At 38.3% G+C, this 22694-nt stretch overlaps 1 protein-coding gene across 3 annotated transcripts in view; it reads left to right on the plus strand.

Moving 5' to 3' along the window:
• The window catches only part of FAM53A (family with sequence similarity 53 member A), a 65531-nt gene that overhangs the window by 24691 nt on the left and 18146 nt on the right, over positions 1 to 22694 (plus strand). For all 3 annotated transcript variants that reach the window (XM_048941357.1, XM_048941356.1, XM_048941354.1), the window contains exons 3-4: positions 2598 to 2652; positions 4893 to 5692. In XM_048941357.1, the coding sequence (XP_048797314.1) occupies positions 2598 to 2652; positions 4893 to 5692 (855 nt within the window). The remainder of the gene's footprint in view (positions 1 to 2597; positions 2653 to 4892; positions 5693 to 22694) is intronic.

Raw genomic sequence — 22694 nt, forward strand, 5'->3', positions numbered from 1 at the left:
AGCAGTGTATGTAGGCAGTACAGGAGAGCTGATAAACTGGTTCAGGGCTTTGTTGCAGTAAACCTAGTGGGACATCTGCCATGTTCTCTATAGATAAAAAGGATCCTAACTGCAATAAACAATTTACAGCTTTACAGGTTCTACTCAAGTTTGAACTTACAGACATCATTATAATACACTAACAGGTAAATCATCCACATAGTTTTAGTTTCAGTACATGTAAGAGAGGTTCTTCACCCCCTTATTTCACTGCATCAAGCATTTTACTGAATGCCCTTTTTCCTTTCTCTTGCATTCAGTATCAGATGTCACACTTGGAGCCCTTTGGTTTCAATCTCCAAAGAATTGACACTTTTTGTGATTTTTCCAGGATTCTGTATAAATGATCACTTCAGAGAATGAATTGTAGCTGTAATGTATTTATCTCACAGAACTGAGCACTGACTTCCCTAGAAGCTGCTCAGAAATAGCTCTAAGGATAGAACTGATGGCTGTTAAGAACACTGCAGCCATTCCCTGTAGTGCAGATAATCTATGTATGTGTAGTCCAGTTTTTTCCAAGTCCCTTTCAAAAATGCTGTTTTCAACTGTCAGAGATGCAGTAGAGTGGTTTCTATATTATGGGCAAGGCTTCCTAAGGTGGTTAGACTGTAACAGATGAAACAGGCATGTGTGCAGCGCACCCTACGAAAGATGCATTTGGTCAAATGTTTGCAAAAACTAAATAGCAACCTAGTGATTTAGATTGTCCTTGAGGTTCTGATCCTTCTACGTATCCAAGATCTTAGCCTGTGTATATAATCTCTTAAACAACCATAATAATTACTATCGTTTTGCATGTGGCTTGAGATGAATTAGCTTTAAGACTTCAATGTGGCTCTTGATTCCAATATATATTTTCCTTAGTTATAAATTGATAGTTAATAGATTGATGCTGTTATTGGATTTGGAGAAAACTGGAGAGGAAGGAGTTTGGGTAACCTTATGTTTAAGTTTTTTGTCCTTCAGAGATGGATAAAACACAGCCGCTGCTGTTATCTCAATGTACTCTTGTGTTCTGTATGTTATCTTAGTAGTTGTTTAGTAAATTATTGATTATTGATACTAGCTTTATTAGTGTGTTTGATGTAACTGACAACTACAATTATGTAAGGCAAGCTAGTGAGAGTGATAGCTCTTGCTCTTAAGTTTGGCTTAAATCTTCTGAGAAGGACTCATCAGTTGCAAGCTGGATGGAGTTTCAAACTTCTTCTGTTTAAAGAGTTTTCCTTTGAATAGGAAGCTATAAATGCATTTGTAGATGCAAGGAAATAGGTGATGCAAATAGCTTCTCTCATATGCTGACCTTGATATGAAGTAAGGTTAATAATCTGATTGTGGTCTGTCCTTTCCAGCAGTTCATCCATTCCCTACCTCCCAAACAAAGTCACCAAGGGAATACTACCATAGCTTAGTATTTATGTCACGTGAGGAATTGAAGGATTGAAGTGCATCAGCGATATTCAGTTGTGTTGCTATAAAGCAAGAAACAAAAGCTTTGTAGACCAATGATGTTTGTTTAAAAAATTGTCTGGTAAGGAAGTCTGTGTACAATACAGATGTCTTTTGCCTGTACCCTAAAACAAGTTTAAAAGAGCAACACTTCTTCTGTAAAATAATCTTTCTCTCCATCCTGAGATGTTGTCGTAGAGGAATAAAGAATGGTCCTTGGGATCTGGGGCCTGAAGCCATTTTATTTACAAGTACTCTCTTTGCAGCTTGCTGTTCAGCATCCTATATGCCTGAGAAACCTGTACTCTAACAATGCCATGGAGTGATATTTCTTCCTAGGTGAAATTCACTAAAGAAATAGAAACTGCCTTACTTATAGATAGGCCTGTATTACTGCGCAGGTGCTACTGAAAAAGCTTGATCTTAAATTCTGAAGGGCTTTGCACACAAACTTTAAGTAGGGGATTTACATTGTTTCAGACTAATAAACTATTGCCAATAAACTGTATGAATTCAAAAACTATGCAAAAGATGAGTTTTAGACATGATTTACTTTTTAATGACTCATAGACCTTAAGAAATAAGGAAACATTTTGCTGTGCTGGTATTTAAGAACATGTAAAATAATAAAGCCTGTCTTGGATATGAAGTTTCTAGTGGAGACCTTTAAGATTTGTATGCTTAATTTATCTAAAGCTATTCCTCATTCATTTAAGTTGAAGTATTTTGCTATTTAGCCTTAAGATTGAGCATGGAAATGTGGTTGTCACGTTGTAAATCAGTCGCCACTGAAATGAGAATTGAACCAAAGCTTTTTCATTGAGTGAATGGTCGTTCTTAATTCTGAAGTTTACTTGCATGGGCTGACGTTGCAACAGTTTGATACTTAACAGTGTATCAGTTAATATTGCCAATAGTTAAGCTTCAGAGTTTTCATTCCGGAAGATCTGCTGTTCAGGAATTTCTTCAAGATACCCAGCAGAACCAATTCCTTTAAGGAGGTTGTTAGGGGCACATAGAGGGAAACTGAAAATTGCATGTGTTTTCCTTGGGGTGTAATGCTGGTTCTTTCACACAGTTAAAACTGTTTTTCTGATTGATTTCAGTACTCATCTGAGAAGTTGAACAAAAGTGGCAGCTTGTTCTCTTTCGAAATCAACGGTAAGTTCTTCAGAAGCCTTAGGTGTGTTTTACTGAGGTAATTGGTATAGCAAGCAGCCTTTCTTTTGTAAATAAGGTGAGGGGGATGGAGCATGCAGTTGCAGAGCTTGCTGGTTTAAGCTGGTCTATGAACAATACTGGGAATAGCTGGTTGTTAGTTTTGTACGTGTGATCTGCTTTGCATAGTAAAAGCCCTGGTAACACTTTTTATGTTATCTGCTACGGTGTACAGAAGCTCAGCAATGCTGGTTTTCATCCTGCACATCTCCTCTGCTAGAGGAAATCTCTAACCTCTTTACACACCTTTTTGCAGGCTTTGCCATACAGAATATACAGTGCAAACCATAAGTCATGTCCAGTGCTTTGAGTGCATTAGCTCCCCCTCCCTAATCAATATTCCCTTGATCCTGTTAAGAGTAAGCTTTATCACCAAAAATCAAAAGCATGCTAACTGATAGGGAAATGTCATGCTGCTTTATTAAGGGATGGATTTGAAACGTTGTGTGTTCTGTTGTTTTAAAGCATGGGTAGTTCTTGCTCAGTGATTCCCTTTAAATCGTGGTGCATGGTTTGTATGAGGTTCCAAAGGGAAATAATACTTTATCTCAGTATTTTTTGATAGCATATGGATGATTAAAGTACATGTGCAACTTTTGACTTTCTTTTCACAGCGAACTTTAGAACATCTTCTATTGTAGGAGTAGGCTTCCTAAAGATTTTTTTTTTTTTTTAAATCAAGCCAGACCAAGCTAAAAATTTGTCCTACAATAGATGCAAGGAGTTTCAAACAGTATCTGGATCCCATTGTGCTGGCTATTTTACTTGCATTGAATTATGGATGGTCTCTGCCTTGAAGAGCTTACGTGCTTAAGGCAAAGCACAGTATGTGGTTGTACCCATTTGAAAGAATGGAGGGGGAAGGACAGAGGAATTCTAATAAAACATGTTGTTTGAATAGGCCAGCTGTCTGCACAGTTAAATGATTTTGAGACAATAGGGTGTTCTTTAAATAAGATCCAAATAAGCAGGATAATCCATGACATAGTTTGGGCATGGAACATGTACAAGTATTTGGATTTTTAAAGCTATTCTGCAAAATTTCTAAAACACTTTTTGGACAATTAACTGTAAGAAAACACAGGTATTTAATATTTAGGCTATATTCTAGACTCTTAAAAGAGGTCTAGATGAAAAAAAAAAAAAAAAAAAACCTTGATACTTTAAATAATTCTTTTAAGTCCGGGATAAGTGAAGCTTCCTTGGCTAATTGGTTTAAATTAGCAAATTTTCTAACCAAGCATGAAGCACTGCTAACTGGCCAACAGTTTTACTGCTTTTCAATTTGCAAATCCAAAGTCTGCTGTAGTTCTTCTTACATTTCATTGTATAATGTGGAGGAACAGCTGTAAAATGTGCAGAATGTTCTCAAAGAAATGCTTTACAAAAGAGTGAGAGCCTTCACTGGCAGACTTCTTTTAACCCAGCATTGCCACTTCAGATGAGAAGTTGTGCACTATGCGTTATGTCTGTATTCACAGTAAAACTTGCAGGAGGTTCTGAAGGCATCCTCACTATTTTAATGCATTGAATTAAGACTTTTTTTTTCTGATACTTGGAATTTGAGCAAAAAAAAAAAGGAAACACGGTGCAGTCTAAAATAACTTTATACTGTTTCCAATTTAAATTAAAGCTATTCACAGCATAGAATGCGAACACCCATCTCTTTGAAACTTTCCTATAGTAAGGTGTTCTTAATGGAGAAATATTACAGCCAAATGAGAGACAGCTGTCTATGAACAGATTATCCTGCTTTTTTAAATAAAAATAACATAGAAATCCTTGGTAGGGTTTCACAAGGGTTGTTAATCCACTTTTATACTTTTGGTTCACTGCTGCAGGATTTAATTTCTGTTGTATGGTGTGCACTAGAAAAGCAGATAACGAATCTGTTACTGTTGCTCACAGAGAAGAAATAGAGCTCTTATCTTTCAATATACAGCAAGAAGACTTAACTAGGTACTCACATGTGTACTGGAATGCCTGGAGTTGTCCCTGAAATACTTGGTCTTCATTGTTTTGGTTCTATCTACCTTGTAATTGTATTTTTAAATGTTGACATGGAGCTGGGTATCTATGGCTCCCTTCTAAGCCTAAGTTGAGTAATGGCTTTACATTAAGCCAGACATAAAGCAAGAAACCTTTTCCTTCCTATGTATCACCTCTATCTTTTTTTTTCCTAGAAGACAGTCCTTGGAAAGCTCTGAATGGGGGATGTCCAATCCAGACTGATGCCAGGAATTCTGCCTACCCTTTCCCAGTGTGCCCCTTCAGCACCGGCCCTGCCACCAATGGCACTTTGCAGTGGCAGCAGGAGCCCTCCAGCACGTCCATGGTGTCAGGATGGATCAGTGAGTTAAACCTCAACGAAAACTCGGGTCAGCCCTTGGCACCACCCACAAAACGCCACTGCAGGTCCCTCTCAGAGCCAGATGAGCTGGCTCGCTGTCGCTCACCCTGGAAACCTGGCAATTCGAAGGTTTGGACTCCCGTGTCAAAGAGACGATGCAACAGCGGTGGCAGCGCGACCTTGCAACGCTGCAACAGTCATGGAAGTGCAACCTTGCAGAGAAGCACAAGCATCAGCCTGCCACAAAACATACTGTCCCTCAATAACGTCTTCACCGTCACCAGCTTCAACACATCGCCAGTACCCAGACCTTCCTCTGCGAGCAGCGGGTTTGTGGACAGCAGCGAGGGAAGCACAAGCTCCAGCACACGCTGGAATTCCGGAGGGCCCTGTGACTTTAACCCAAGGCGTCGCCTCTCCCTCTCCCAGGAGCACATCACGGAGACCGGGAATCTTTTGCCTTCAGCCAACAGCACTCCCACCTCCACACCCGAGCTCAGCCGACGTCAGGGCTTGTTGAGGTGCCGCTCTCAGCCTTGTGTTCTGAATGAAAAGAAAAGCCGGCTAAAGCGCAGACGGGAGGAGGATGTACGATGGAACAGGCCGTCTTTAGACTTTTTTAAAATGACACGGGTGAGATTTTACTTTCCTCAGTTAGTGTGTGTGAAGGGAACAGTTGCAGACATGTAATTTCTTGATAAATCAAACTAATTTGTAGTTGTCTTTAATACTGATCTGTACTAACTTCCCCAGTTCAGTGGGAAATTACAGGAAAAATACTAGTAAAATATTGAACTACGTTCTGTGGAATACTCACTGAGCTAGCAGATTTGCTTCCACTTCACTTAGCTGAAAGTCTGTTTGACAGCATTGGTCCTTCTACCCTTGTGAGACAGTTTACTTAATAGCTTAGAGGACGTTTTCTTTTAGAAATATGACTTGATAAAGCTGTAGGGCAGGTAGTCAGGTATCAAGCCGCAGAGGATGATGTATTCATTGGCAAGTTTGGTAACGAGCTGAGTTCTAGGTATGACTAGACAATGTTCCAGGTTTTGTTTAAGATGCACATTTCTTACTTAAATAAGACCAAATTAATGCGTTAATCACTGCTGAGATTGGGTTGCTGTATTCCGGAATACTAGTGGATTTACTTTTCAATTGCATGTGTGGTCTAAAACGGATTTCTTCACTTAAACTGAGTATAAAATTTAGAAGTTGCTCTTCTCAAGGCTAGATTAGCTGCTTGCATTCTTCAAGCTCTAGAGACCCTTTCATGTGTTATATTATATTGTCCATATGTTATACTTAAGAAAGAATCAACTGCAAAGGACCTGATAGTAATTTCTTACTGTTTCAGTATAATCTTTCCACACTGTGTATTAAATGAAGGGAAGAAAATATAGTTAGGAAATGTCCCCATTGAAGTTCAGCTCATTTAAAAGATTATACATCTGTTTTAAAACTAGGAAAGGGCTGAAAATGCTCGAAGTAAAATTTGAATCAAGTTTTCTATCAATGATATGTTCTAGAATGGTGGTTTATTAACCTATTACATTGATAAAAGTGTAACATTTCTTCATAACCTGTGTTCTCCTTGTACCCCAAGTCCTAGCAAATGTCTATGCTTTGGAACTTATATTGTGGTCCTAAACATTTATCTCTAAGCTTAAAAAAAAAAAAAAAAGGCTCTGAGGTGACCTAATAGCAGCCTTTCAGTATCTAAAGGGGAACTACAGGAAAGAAGGGGACAGGCTTTTTATCAGGGCCTGTGGTGATAGGATGAGGGGAAATGGTTTCAAGCTTAAAAGGGGGTAGATTTGGGTTGGATATAAGGAAAATGTCTTTTACATTGAGGGTGGTGAGGCACTGGCGCAGGTTGCCCAGAGATGTGGATGCCCCATCCTCAGAGTCTTTTGTGGTGGAGCTGTATGGGGCCCTAGGCAACCTGATCTTGCATGCCCCTGTTCACTGCAGAAGAATTGGAGTAGGTGGCCTTTAAAGGCCCCTTCCAACTCTAAGGATTATGTGATTCTACAAAAAATCCTTAAATTCGTAAATGAAAAATTTTCAAACGTTGCTTCAAGAACAGATCAGTGAATATTTTTCCCATGCCATGATACAGTTGATGTTCCAGGGGAAAGACTCCTGCTTAATGTAGCAGTGCTATTCTGAAGTCACATCTGTGCGAAGAGCAGAATTTGGGTCCACAGCTGTTTCTCCTGGTACACTTTTAGTTCTGAGAGCAAAATTGCTAAGGTTTTAGTTCTCTCAAATAGTATTTATCAAAACGAAAGGATTTATTTGCTTTAACTGGCAAAGAGACTGTTAGTGATGCTTCAGTCCCTACTGACTTGCAAAACATAAGTGATAGAAAATTAGTCCAAATACAGTTCATAGATTATTGGTGTGTTTGTTCACCCATCACAAGTTTCTAGACCTGTTTGTGCTTTTTTTTCTACCATTGCCTCTTTAACATTCAGTTCTGTGTTTTTAAATAAAAGAAGAAAAAATCAGGCAACTCAGCATTAGAAGCAGCTTCTCTTTGTGTTCCTGGATAATTTCGTCCAAACACCTCTGCACTTCACTATCTCCTCTGTTTTTGTTTCTTAGAAAAGACTGTGATGTCTTAATTTCTCATGGGGAAAAAACCCTCAGTAAAATGAGTAATTCATGTATGCAGAAGTAGATTAAAATATGAGCAGACAGGCTCCTGAATGGTGTTGTGCGGGTCTTGGTGCCAACTTCTGGAATAATCTTCTGGATTTAAAGCTGAAATAAAAACCTGTGCAATTTCAGGCTTGCTAGAACATGAAGACAGCTGTAAAAACAAGTGGAGAAGACTGTAGTAAATGATAACAAAATGTGATAGCTGTTTTCAGTCCCTGAGGACTCTAAATGACTTTGCATTCATTCAGTATCCTGCCATAGCAGTTATATGGTTGTAGAAGTTCAATGCTGACTCTATTCCTGTTCAGCATTTGTTCACAATAGTCTACATGAGGAACTGGCTCCTTTTGGTCCTTTCTTTCTCCAGCAGGAATCTGATCATCCTGGTATTTCCAGATGTCTGGACAAGGTAAAGAGGAACTACTTTGGAATCTCACTTTTGTGCTGCTAATAGCTTCTTGCCATGAAGAAGAAGTTAAGATGGTACTTGGATTGGTAGCTGCAGCTGGAAAGTAGAAACTTTTTTTTATTGAGGATATCTTCCATCCCCAGGAAACTGTTAAGCCCTTAAATGTTCAGCTTCATGTAGATATGCATCAGTTGATCCTTTTAGCAATAACAGAAAGAGGTGTGACAAAGAACAGTCAAGATTTTTTTCTGTGTATAAACAAGTTTTCTTGTGATAGTGATGTTTTATTCTGTTTCAGATCAAACAACACGCTGTAATTTGAAGCCTTTCTGGTGTTCAGCATTCCCGTAACCTCTTTTCCCAATTCATAGGCATGAAGTTGCAAAAAAAAAAAAAAGTAAATATACTGCTTAAAGCCTTTCTAATGTGTTGTCTGAAGTGGTCTTCAGTTTGTGTTGTTACTTGGATAGAAACAGCTGCTTTGCATTAAGGACTAGTTTCAGCAGTTCAGTTAGGTGGCATCTGATTCATTAACACTGGATATTTAATTAAATAGTAAAGGGTTAAGTTGCAATGTGTTCATGTATGGTAAAATGTTGATGTTTTGATTATGTTAGTTTTCTGGCAATATCTTCAGGCTCAAATTGGAGCTACTTCTTTTAAGTAACTGTGTTGAAATAACAGCTGCTGGCAAACGTGAGTGAAGGTGGTTTTAAAATCCTCTAAGGTCTAGAGTTACTTAGAAGCAAGCTTCATTCTTAAAAGATTTCAGACACATAGGCCACTCCTTATATGCATGAATTAATCCAGGCCCTGCAAGCTAGGAGTACAAAGATGCTTATGCTCCTGCTGTTAAGAAATTGTATGTGCTTTTTTTTTTAAGTAGCAGTTGGGAATGTTTGTTCTGCTTGAAGACTGTTTTTAGATAAATTGCATCTATACTTTTTCACTGCCCTTTTACAGCTCCTTGTGCAGGGAGCAGTATTGTTTTGGAAGGGCTTGGGAAGATTAGAATAGATGGAACTTAATGTTCTTCTTTTTCTTGGAGTACATGATTCTGAATCTGCAAAACTCCTGGATAAATTTTCGTTCTTAAAGGTTGAATTGTATCTGTTTTGTGCTTATTCACGTCAGTGCTTCACTCTATAGTGATGTAGTGGCTTTGTGGACCTACAAAACAAGGAGGACTCATAGAAGGTAGTAGAGAAGTCATAAAGATGTGTCCACTGTAGCAACAACGGAACAAGACCAGTATCACTTGAAGACCAGAATTATGAGGCTGAGCAGAAAGACTGGTTCATAGTGATTTCTGTATCAACTTAAAACTGTGCGTATAGTATGGGCAAATGGTTGGGGTGGATAACTTTCCTTGAAGGGGAGTGATGAGGAGATAATATTTATTTTAAAAAAGGACAAAATGTATCAGGAGTGCTGCGACTGAATGTAGACCATAGGAGGTAACCACTACTTTTTCTGCAGCGTGTTTTTGAATTCTTAATATTTCTTGTGGAAGCATTTCATCTACCTCCTTGAGTTGAACTTTTTGTGGGCTGTTTTAAAGAAGTCATTGTGAATAAGCACAAGAGTGAAGTGTAGTACTAAATATTTTACTTGTAATTCTGGTTAAGATACTTCTGGTTGTTACTGAGTAATTCCAGTTAGTTTGGTTTTCCATTGCTCTTTAATGTCATCCTAATATCAGTAAATGAACAGGTAGATAAATTATCCATGTTGTGACCCTTCGCTAAATTGAAAAAGCAAAAGTAAAATCTGAAACTTTCTCTTTAATTCTTTTAATTTTTGTCATCTAGACAATTTTCAAGTATGCACTGTTGCCATGTTTACTCTGGACTTGTTCAGTTCACTTTGTCATAGCATAATCTCTGTAGTCAGACTGCACAAGTAGCTACAAGTAGAATTCAAGTGTACACATGGAAAATACAGTATCTTATTCATGAATGTGTTGTCATAACAGCTAGCAGGTTATCCATTAAGTCAAGCCTGTATCAGCGCAAGTAGGTTAAGTATTGGCTTAACCTAAATTCATTCAGATTGTGTTTGTAAAGTAGCAAGCATGCTGCTTTAAATAGTTTGAATTGCTTACAGAAAGCTCATCTCTTTTAGCCTCCTGTCAAAATGGGAACAAAAATCATCTGGGGTGGGTGTAGTTTCTACTTCTAGATACAGTTACGTCAGCAGAGGCTATTCTCTGCCTGGTGTGCTGCATCCACATAGCATGACTTAGGAAGATGTGTCATATGTGTGCAACCCTTGTCTAAGCACTCATGCTCAGAATGTATGTCTCGCTCATTCTTCCTGCTGGCAGCACTCTGCAGTTCAGTGAGATGATGGTATACACCACTGGTGGCCATACAAAATGGGTGCACTGTATGGGATGCGTCTTTTGACTCAGAAAACCTTACTTTTGCAAAATGTTTTATGGAAAATATCATACAGATGAGCTTTGTATAGTAAGGGATTGGACTGGGGCTGATTGGGGTCAATGGAATGGTACTGTCTGTAAGTATGCCGTGTTAGTTGTTAGTGGTTTCCATTTGTGTAAGATTAAAGACCTGAAAACAGCTTTGGATGAAACAATTGAGCCTAGGGATGCAATTGTTTGTCACTTGAAAACTTAGTACTTATTCCTAGAGGTGCCTTTAACTTCACATTTGAGAGAAGAAAACAGCTATCATTTTCCAAAAGGCATGAAGGAATCTAAGCTCAGAGGTCAGTAGCCCTATTTAAGGGAAAGAAATGAGATGTTAAAATTGTCCAGCTAAGTAAATCAGGTTAAATCCACATTGTGTAATTCTATGCATAAGTTTAATTTATAACTGAAAAGAAATATGCAGCAATGGACCTGTAGGAAAATGTGATTTGAATGTACAATATTCACTCAAGTGCAAGGGACCAAATTTGCTTTTGAGATGTTGAAGCCTTTGTCTTTAAGGGCAACCTGATGACTTGGAGGACTAATGTCTGAATGGGAATAGATGCAATAAAGTACTTGTAGGTTTTCTAAGTTTCAGTAGAGTAGAAATATGACTACTGCTATGCCTGCAGGGTTTTGAATAATGAAATGCAAGCCAACCTCAATCTGCTAGAGGTTGGTGAGCTATTTTATTTATTGCTTGGAAGCTAGAGAATTACTAAAACGGAGAAGACCTTTGGAAAGGAACAGGGATGCAAAAGGCTGGAACTGTTCTTCCAGGCTGCTACTCTCCTAGGTTAATTAAAACAAAACAAAAAAAAAACACCTTGAGGCAATATCAGTGATGGTCACAGCACCAATCTCACTGGGAAAACAGTGGAGATTCTTGAAATCTGTGCATCCGTCTCTGGATAACAGATGTCTGGTAAACTTCAAATATTTTGAGTTGGATTCTAGGTTGCTTTGGCTCCTTTGAAGTTAAGCAATGCACATCTATTTTGACTATGCCTCCCATGCTCTCAAATTAAATGGAAAGTAACGCACAGTAGTTAAGTTGAAGTCTGTGTGGGTGCGTATTTATGTTTGGCTTACTATCAATCTGTAGAAACCAGATGTGGAAATTATGGGTGAGGAAAGATGTCTTAAATCATCATATATAATCTCCTGTTGATGCGTAGTAACTTCTTGCAGTATCTTTTCCTGGTATTCTGTCCACTCTAGCATTTTAAATGCCTCCAGGGATGCGATTTCCATAGCAAATAAAGAACTATTTTGTGGGAAGCAAATGCAGTTTTACTTAAGCTCTGAAACATATCTGATTCATTTTAAATAATGGCATGTATTTTTGGATCTCTTGCCTACTGTCATGATAACAAATAACCTTTTAGGAAAATAATATTAAGTTCCCTGGGCCTCTCGCTAACAAAAACATGGGAACTCCTTTTGTGTCTATTTGAAAGCAACTTCTGCAGGAGGCGGGAGAGCAGACACTAAATATGGCATCTAGGGAGTAGGAGTCAATGTCCATTTATTCTTTTCTGTTCAGTGATAATGTCAGGTATGAATATGCTCTCATGAGAGCCATACCATAGTTTTTGCAATAAGAAATAATGGTCAAAGACTGAAAGTTCTTGGAGTCTTCTGAGGACATGGGTAATATTCAGGTAGACTTCTGTTTCCAGTCAAAAACTGAGACTATTTATTTCACTAGTAGCTGCTTCTTAATAATTTAAAGCTGTTCAAAGTACTCGAGGAAAATAGGTTGATCATCACTTTACGCAAAATATTTATTTTGAACATTTTAAGTCTTTTTAAGTTTTGTTTACTCTTCTTTGTGAAGTGTTATACAGATGGTGCTTTGTGTTGAAGTTATGTAAAAAGAAAAAAAAAAAAAAGACCAAACCACCAAACTTAAGAAAACACAACAAACCAACCACCCAAATCTGCTGTCTTCAAACCTTAAAGCAAAAATATTATTCCTTAACCTGTATTGCATCAGGAAAATAAAGCCTGTGTTTCTGTTACTTGCACTGAGGATGTGTGTAGCTAATAAGTGGGCTTAAACTCCACAAAGGCTCTTTAAAAATAAAAGTAATCTTATTCTGTCAAATTAGCAGAGGGGTGGGGTTGGGGCTCGCTACCAGGCGTGTGTGATTCAGGCAGTGGGTTTTCTTGAACAAAATTCTCTACAAGTGGAACTAGCTGTAACTTGACACAGAAAAGCCAGTGTTTGTTTCTGACCTGGGAAAAGCAGTTCATTACTTTTGCTAGTGTGGTGCTGCTTCTCTGGGTGTGATATGCTGGATCTTGTGAGCCATGGAATTCATTCCTGAGCTTGAATTCACATAGCTTGAATATACTTGTTAACATTCTTCTAAACTTCTTTAGTAGTGATGTGTGACATCTAGGGCATGTCTCTTGCTGTGTCTATTGCTTGAGCAGGAACTATGGTTTAAGCAATGGTACTTAAGGGAGGTATGGACTGTTCTTAAAAGCCACAAATGCATACTCTTTAGCTGAGGAGCTCACTTAAGTTTAAAGAGAGTTTATTTATATTGTCAGAAAAACTGTTCCACTGGGCTTTGTTACTATCTAGCAATCCTTGCTGAGGGGTAAGTTTGGATTTTGTCATTTTGGGCATGTTGTATGGCTTTCTTTCATCCTTCTAAACCAAAATAAATGAACTACATGTTGCATGTAAGTACTGTAGGAAAGGTCTCTAATTGTTTTCCGTTTCAGGAGTAACTTTGTTAACACATTAATGAAAGAGCTTATCTGTAATTATATGCAGTTCTTATGACTTGGGTGTTTAAGTTCTCTGTAAGCAAGTTATTTTATAAGCAAGTTATTAGGAATAACACAAGATTCCCCAGTCCCCTTCCAGATGGCTTTTAAATGAAGTGCTTAAAAACAATGGAGTTTCTTTTATTTGGGTATATGCGTAGTAACTAACATGACAATCTAATTGACTTAACTTCTTGTTACATCTAAGCACTGTACCAGGTGAAATCCAAATTACTCATGTACCAAAGCACCAAAACTCATGTAGCAGCACTGTCTCTTTAGTCCTTTGTGCTGTGACCCACTGGGAGCTTTTCTGCAGCTGTAGAATAGTAGGCTTAAGTGTGATTTTTAGTTCTTCACTGTACTATGATGAATTGTTGTGGAAGTGAGAGAGGAGTCTAGGTTCCTGAAATGAGGCAAGCTATATTGCATCATTCCTTTCAGAGGGAGGGAAAACATTGTATAAACCATTCTAAAACATGGCCATAAGAATGATAAGTGAAGTTGTAGCTCATCTTGACAATTAATTTCATAAGGCTTTCATAAATTTCATAAGAATACCTTTTAACATCTTATGGAGCTACCAAACTGACTTGCCTAACAAACTCCTCGTGTCAAAATTGAGGCCTCCATCCAAGTGCGTGTAGGTAATGCAGCTCAGCTCAAAATGGGGGAAGGGTGCTGTGGAAGTGACTGCAAGGCTCTGTTCAGTAGAACTAACTTTCCTTTTGAACAGTTTTCGTGAACCCTTCTTTATGCTTGCAATAAATATAGCAGACTACGTAAGATGTAGGGGTTTCCTGTCAGAGTAATGGTAGTGGAAGCATGCAGTTATTACAAAAGCATGGTAGAGGGGACCTTGTTAAGGGGTGGACTGAGATGTTGAGATTGGATCCTCACTGCTTGACAGTGTGTCAAGTCCAGCAAATTGCACTAGGAAGCACATCTGGATTTTGAGATTTTCAGCATTTCTTCTTTACCCTCAAAGTGACTGCTTTCACAGAGTAAAACCTTGCTAGTATGTCTTTATAAATTTCTGTAACTTTCTGATAGTTATATGAAAGCACATCCTTTTTCAAGAACAAAAGGTGGTGAAGCTGTAGTTCTTGTCAGCTTTCCTTTCCAATGCTCTTTAAGCTTGAGCTATAGGTGAGGTTGAGTAATTTTCTTCTCCTGCAATTCATATTGCGAACTTGTTTGAAAAAAGTCAAGTTCTGTAGAGTAAAGCTGTTTTTCCATTTTCTGAAATACAGCTCCTCCCTTATCATTAGCATTAGAAATACAGCTCCTCCCTTATCATTAGCATTAGTTCAGTTGATCAGTGTTGTTGCTCAGAAGATGTCAACTGTAAAACGCTTTGTTCTTTTCACGCCCACTGTTGTGTAATGCTTAGTTTAGGTTCTCCAAACCTTCTAATTCTTATGTTGGTATTTCAGTGGTATTCTTAAGCAAATGCCATTGTGCAAGTTGATTTGCTCACAGCTGAAAAGCAGCTTCCACCTGAAGCCTTTTGCTGCATATTCAGTTTCATTCTGCTAGTGGATGAACAGTCATGGAGGTTTTGGATGCTATATAAAATGCTTGCTAGTGTTTCACTGAGTTCATAAAAACTCTTTAGGATGCTTTTTGTGCATCTTAGTTGCTGTATTTCTAATAGCAATGGTCTTAGTGGAACAGCAATTTCTTTTTCAGAGAGTCTTTCTCAAGCAGGCGTTGGTGATGATGCATCATCTTCTCTGAAGATGTGCTTCCTTGTGGTCACTTCATATGTTGGTGTTAGCCAGTCATCCAGTCTGCACTGAAATGAGGTGTTTTTTTTAGTTATAGAAAGCAATTCAGTATTTGTTTTTCTCCTTCCTCGCTCCCTTCCCTTTGCCACCCCTGTGGTTTGAGTTTTGTATGATACAACTCAAAGGAAAGGAAGCTGAATTCCTTTTCCTTGTTTTCCTTTTGAAAATACAACAGTGATTACAATGTCTGCATGAAACAGATGCTGTATTTTGCTAATAACATTTTGTCTCAAAGCAAGTGAATCATTTTTGGACAGCCAGCTCTCAGAAGAAGAGTCCTGAAGAGCTGTCCATATGAGGCAATAATGAGCTTGTGACATTGATAAAGAGTAAAAAGTAAATAGTGTCTCACTCCTGCAAAGCTTCCCTGTCTGATAGGGATTTTGCCTTGTTATGGAATGGTTTAGGACAGCTCTTTACCACTTGATATGTTTGATCTAACGTGAAGTCTTAAATACCACCTCTTTATATATTGATACAAAAGCAATGGGAATTGCTTTTTTTCACCTTGAAAGAATAACTTGCAGTTATTCTCAGACAGTGGAGATTAAAGTTTAATAATGTAGCAAAAAATTGCCATTATTGTAGGTTAGGAAATGACAAACTTGTCTAAACTACTCTTGTGCATATAGTGCAAGTTTCATATTTCATTTAGAAGAGCAGGAAAAATATCCTTTATATTAAGGATCATCTTAAAGCTAAAGTCGAGTTAGGGTCACCTAATTATTTTTGAGATAATTAGCTTTCGTTTAATTTAAAAGCATTACAAAGAATTGCATCAGCAAGTTGGAGGTCCTCAATTGGCAGCATTGGCCTTAGTTTGAGTAGTCTGCAACACACAATCAGTGCCTTTTCTCTCTGTTTAAATAGGAGAGTCTTGCTCTCAGCACTTAAACATGAATGGTCTTCTGAGTCTGTACTGTTTTAAGGCAACTCATGCTGTTCATGTAGAGCTGTGTAAAGTGAGGAAAAACTCCTTGGTGTTTTTGTTTTTTGCTACTGATGATATTTTGGCATTGAAGCTGTTAATTTCAGTATTCTTCCAAGGAATAGACCTCCTTAGAAGGAAGGCCATTCAGAATGCACAGAATTAATTTCTGTGTTTTAAAGCAGGAAGCATCTCCAAAAAGAACCCTTACGGTGCATCCAAGTCGTGCCGTGTAGTTGCAGACTTGTGGGAGCAAGCGTTGGTATCAATGGCAACCTCTGGGTAGAACCAGAAGATGCTGTCTCAATACCTTCAGAAATAATGCAGGGGTTAAATTGGCTGCTTTTTCCTGCCATGAACCAGAATAAAATATATAAGTGTGGGGATGCAGTCCTTCCAAGGCTTCATTTTAGAAGCATGGTAGCTTGGATAATCCAGATTGTTTCTTGTTTTCTTTCATTATGAGAACTTGAAGCTGTAATTGCTGATTAACCAAGTCCTTAATTTAGTTAGAAATACTTTTAAAATCTAATATTTCTCAACCTAAAAGTTTTTCATTCTTGCACTTTAAATGAGCAGTTTGAAGTTCTCTGCACTGAAGTAGAACTGGTAACTGTTCTCCAGATCAGAGTTGTACAGGTCATAAAGTTTGTTAACAAGTGCTGGTGTAGTTTTCTGACCATAACAGAGCATTTTGTTCATTTTCTTTCCAGTTCTTCTGCCTAGTCATTTTTAAATAGTATGTGCTTGAACTTTTTTGAACACTTTTGGGCAAGGGGCCTTGAGCAAGCACAGCCTGGGGCACATGAGGTTTTTTTATGATGTAGAATGAATGTGCTGAGTTAAATAGTTCAGACAGCATACCACTCCTCAGATTCTGTTTCTCAAACATTACTGTTGGGGAAGTCCCTCTTTGCCTTGTGCTTTGTGTTACACAGAGCTTTGCTGCTCTGCCTTGCTTTACTGCTTTCTCTGAGGATTTTACGGGCACTGTGGTTTACTGTCAAAATGCTAGATTCCCACAACATAAAACTGTTTGTGCCTCCTAGTTTTGAGTATGGCTAAATGCCCCTCCATCATATTTCCATCCAGAAGGATCTTCTTTAAGTGTAACTGATATGTGCCATGTCATCTGCCTTGGAAGTTCCTTGCACACCTGTGAAGTAATTTCAGTTCAGAGTCTTGTTGTCTTACACAGTGATGGAAGCAGTTGTCAGTCATGCTAAGCAAAATCAACAAACTGTCTTATCTATTCCAACTAATAGTGGCAATTTGAAGTATTCCTCTGATGTCACAACACCACGCTGTAACTTGAGAGGGTAGCAGGAATTGTGATTTATGCAGGGAATGGATTCAATCTAGTGTTACAGTGCATTGTCTGTAGAATATAATGAGTGACAGGTTTGGGTTGCTATGAATTTCTCCTGTGTTTATTAAAAGGAAAGTTTTTTGCTTTGATATCTTGTGGGAAGTGTTGTGAATACTACTACTTGCCTTCTTCATCTTCTTTGCTCACTGTTTTTCTGTTGCGAAGTCTTTCCCGTAGAACAAATCCAATATCGTGCATTCCATGAGGATCATTTGATGGGTATTCATTCAGAGAAAGGCTCCAGTGCAATTCAGTGATGAAAATACTTTGCAACACATCTTAATAGTGTTATCTTTTATGCAGCAGGAATAACCATCCTTGAATTTCATGCTTGGAAACTAAAACTGAGGGTTACAGAGAAGGAAGTAAAGAGGAATGGCAGGGTGTTGAAATGCTCTTTTGACAAAGAGTCATATTTGTAGTCTCCAATCTGTCAGAACAAACCATGTTGGAACTGTTTGCAAGCTATGAGTTCTATTAATTCCTTCTGTGTTAAAGTGGGAGTTGATGTATAAAAGGAGCTGATGTTGTTCTATGACTTGTACCTGCAATGTTTTTTTGTTGATTTTGCTCCTGAGCAGTGTTTATGTAGGTTGCTCTGAAAGTAATTCCTTCTATTTATTTCAATGGAAGCTACAACAGACACAAAGAGTGCAATAATATTATTTGATAGAGCATGTTCTCAGCTATGTTACACTGTTTTTCAGCATAGTCACCACGATTATCTGATCAGCATGTATGAGCTGGTCAAGATGCTCTTTATTTCATGCTGTGACAGCTGTGCATGGTCATCTGCAATGTAGCTTGTCTTTCACGTGGCTGTCTCACTGTGCTCATGTCTGCTGCTTTGGTCTCAGTAGATGTTCATCAAATGTGGATGAATGTCAATAGGTGCAATTTTTTCCCCAGTGAAGGAGTTCTGTTACATATCTTTGCTTCACACTCGCTTCTGTGTTTTTTCTAGTTTTAGCGCGCATTTGTTGTTCTTTAGGAAACTAATTTCTCAGCAAAATATACAAGCTGCTAGCTATTTAAGTTATTCTTCTCTTCTTGTTCCTTTCCAGGCACTTGAAGGTTAGCTTCTGAGAACTTTTGGACAGGTTCCTTTTTAAGATTCAATTTATTTTTTTCCCCTCAACAGAAAAGTTGCCTAGAGGTGCTAGTCTGCAACGAAGGCCATTCAAGTATTGGTTCCTTTTTATTTTACTGTATTTAAAATGCAGCTCTCAGACTATTTTATTCTGTAATAGACTGCTTTCACCCTTCACTGAACAATTTGCGTTCAAAACATTTTTGTGATCAATTTAAATGTATTTTGAAATTTGTGATAAGGTTGTTCTTGTGTAACTCTCCCTCCACCACAGTTTCTGTTCTGCAACTTCCTGCATTAGACTTGCATGCTGTAGCAACAGCAAAATCTCCAAAAAAGTAAGAGCTGCTGTATAGCCAAACTTACTTGAATTATGCTGAAAGTAATTTCAGTTTTTTAGGCTTCAGTGCACTGCAGCAGGCACATATAAAGCAGAAGCTGATGCCTTCTGTTTTTCTTTAAGAACAGCACATGAGTGCCAGCTAATGGTGGGCTCTAAATGATGTTGGATTTCATTGTTTGTTCCCATTGTGGTTGACTCTTAAAAAACAGATGAGGAGAGAAATCCCTTAAAGTTATTCATGTTGTTATAGCACTTTCTGTACCACTTGCTCTTACGTGAACGTGTTCTCTGGAGTTCCAATTGATCATTTAACTGCTGCATATTTAGAAGAAGAGTTACGTTGCCCCTTTGTCCCCTAGAGTAAGTAATCGGCTCTTCTGAAGCAGTCTTCCCATGAACCTCTCCTACTTCAAATTCTGCTCTTGAAACACTGCTGTTTTCTTCTGCCTTGGTCTGCTTTTGCTTTGTTCTGTCTCCTTTTAAGGCTGGATTGTGTTGCAGACTGTAGTCACTTGTATTTTGTCCTGCTCTGACCCTTCCATCTGATGAATTCTTTGTAATGCAGTTTGATAGCGTGACCTTGTGCTTTTCTATAAATGTGCCCATGAGATCATTTGAATCCAGTTCTTGAATATTCCAGCCTTCCCTTGTGTGGCTGATGCCGCTAAGCTCAGGAACTGTGCTAATGTGATGTACTCTTTTGGGCAATCTCTTGCCTTTTAACCAGTCTTCAGATAGGTCATATGTGTTCACTCTCATTGTTGTGAGTTTGTTTATTATCAAGTCTCACTTCTTTATGAAATTAGTCTTGCTACAGTGTGTGTGTGTGTGTGTGTGTGTGGGTGTGTGTGTGTGTATGGAAAAAACGATCTGTTTTTAGGGTGAGAGGGAATGGCCTCTAGTTGCTCCTGAGGAACTTCAGGTTGGATATTAGAAAAAATTTCTTCTCAGCAAGAGTTGGTAATGCATTGGAGCGGGCTGTCCAGGGAAGTGGCGGAGTCACCATCCATGGAGGTGTTCAAGAATCATGGAGAGGTGACACTGAGGGACATGGTTAGAGGATATGGTGGGAATGGGTTGATGACTGGACTAGATGATCACAGCAGCCTTTGCCATAGCGGTTATTGAGGTAGATGGCATAAGAGTTGAGCTGGTAAACATGCCAATGCTTCTGTCCAATGGGAAGATGCTAAGGAGAATGTTTAAATAATCACTAGGCTCTGAACTTTTCTGTTTTTTGTACAGTGAGCAGTTAAGGTTCAGTGGTCAGTTTGTCTTCTGTAGATGAGTTATTAGTTGCTGTTTAATATTATTATTACAGGTTATATCTTGAGGTTTTCTGCCAAGCACTAAGTCAGTGTGGTTATGAAGAATTACCCATTTCCTTTTGGGATAAGACATTTCCAAGACTGGTCACACATTTCTGAGCTTCCTGGACCAAAGTCTGGTTATTTAGCTGCTTTGCATATCTAATTCATGGAAAAGTGTATTAATATGCTTTAATTATGTCTACAAGGGTAAAAAGTACGTGCAGAGTTGCAGATCATTGCTGTGCTAAGCATTGTGTGCGATCATATGGGCTCAGAGGGGCTGAAGGTGTGCCAGGAGAGTGGCTTTTCTCAGGAACTGTTTCTGGTCTAGCTTTGATGCTTTGGACAGCAGAAATAGGCATGTACAGAAAACTGAACAAATGCTCATAATTCAACTACTGCTTAGAGACATCTTAAAACTTTTTCATGTCCCCACCCAAGAAACTTCCTGTGAGATCAGTTCACACAGAGAGAAGCTGAGGTGCTCCTAGGTTTTAACTGTTCCTAGCACTAGAGAGCACGCCATAGATTGTTCTGTTGCTTTGTCACGTGAACACATTTGCTATGCTGTGTGTCTGACTTTCAAGAAAATACTTTGATCAGGCATCACCTATCTAGCTTAAATATGCAATTAAACAGCTCAAGTAAATATTTGCATTAACTAGCAAAAAAAGATGGTACTTTGGAGTTTAGGTCTGTTGTCATAGCGAAGTGATGGAGAACGAAACGGAGCTCCTGGAAAGCAGTTAATTCTGAAGTGTAGCAGAAGGTAATCTAGATGAAATATATTTTCTAGGCAGAAAAATTCAACAAGATGAGTAGTAGGTGGCATGTTTCCTTCTGTATTCAGCTTAGTTTTGCTAGGTCAGAAGATGCATCTTGCTGACAGTGACTTTTGAGAAATTTTAGCAACTAATAACTAGTACTTGGACTGAATTTTTGAAAAGCTTATTTCTTAGCCCAAGCTTTTTGGAGTCTCATCTGCAGCACCTGTTAGGAAACATAAGCCTAAGGTTGCTTTGCATTAGGTTTTTCAGAGTTGCAATACTGTATCACACACTGCATCTACCTTCGCTTGATTAAAATTGTAGTAGTTTCAAGATAGAGAAGCTGACTTGATGTTTTCAAAATGGTCTTTCCACCAGTCTGCACATTACTGAAAAAAACAGAAGTATTAAGCTGCTTTGGGAAGACAGCAAAAACTGCTTCAGTTCTTCAGATGGAACAGTTTTGACTTGTGGAACTCCATGTGAAACAGCCAGCATTGGGGTTAATGTTGTAAGCTTGTAGACTTTAAGTGTCTGAATAGCGAAGTGCTCAAATCATGTATAGAAACTGTTAAGTAGATCTGAACTAAGACCTGATTTCAGTGATATTTTGGTTAAATATAACTAAAACATTTTGGAGCTGATGTTCTTGTCAGTTCACTTGAATTGTTTTTTTAAAAAAATTCTCACATCCTCTCTCTTTATAATGTTGAGAAGCAAAACTTGAGAAGTAGGGGAAGGATACTTTCTGCAACTTCTTGGGCAGATGTTTTCCTCTGCCCTAGCACCATAGCTTCTACATGCTTGAATGCTGGTGAACTCAATTGCAGAGTATCCCGAGTTGGAAGAGACCCACAGGGATCATGGAGTTCAGTGTTTAAGCTTGTGTTAAGTTGTGTTATGATTAATTAGCACAGGGTACACTGGACAACTTGATAAAGGATAACTCTAGACTGTTAAATGTCTCTTACAAGAGGGCAACACCCTCTAGTTTTAACTTTAAAACATCATTAACATTCTTTCACATGAATGATTTTGCAGCATTGCCAAAGGAAACTTGGTCTTTAAAATTGTTTTTCCGTAATCATACTGTCAGTTTGACAACCACTATTTTAAGTGGAGAGACTGTAGCAAGGCCCTGCATGTGTACAAGTAAGTCAAGGCTTGCCTCTATAGCACAGTTACCTTGTGAGAAAGGCTGTGGGTTTTGAAGCGTAATGACTACTGTAGAATAACTGTGATTGCAATACTCAGCTCCTGGTACCTTTATTCAATTTGACCATTTTAATCAGCTCTTCTGTAAGTGCAAATTCTCAGTAATTTCCATTTTCCTGTAAAACTTATGAAGCTGTATGTCTTAGTATCCTATGGGTTTTTTTTTTTTTTAAAAAAAAAAAAAGGGAGGGGGTATTCTTGGTTACAGCTGCTAGTGCCTGAATGTGAAGCACCCTTAGCACAAAGATGAATCTATTCTATGTTTTCTTAATGCTGTGAGATAAAATGTTGAGTATTGTTGAGTAAATGTTGAGTATGTAAAATTCTTGAGACCTATTGAAAACATTTCTTTTTTGTTGTACACAAAAAGTACTGTTTGTCTTGATTGGAAATACTAAGGTGTTGAGGGCTTTAAACACATTTTCTTGTGTTGGCTCTTTTGCACAAGTATACATCGTTTAGGATGACTAAGTTTTTGTGATTAGAGTATGAAAGTCTAGAAAAACTTGGAAGTGTTAATGGTCTCTGC

The sequence above is a fragment of the Lagopus muta genome, chromosome 4 (assembly GCF_023343835.1).
Source record: "Lagopus muta isolate bLagMut1 chromosome 4, bLagMut1 primary, whole genome shotgun sequence".
NCBI classification, from domain to species: Eukaryota; Metazoa; Chordata; class Aves; order Galliformes; family Phasianidae; genus Lagopus; species Lagopus muta.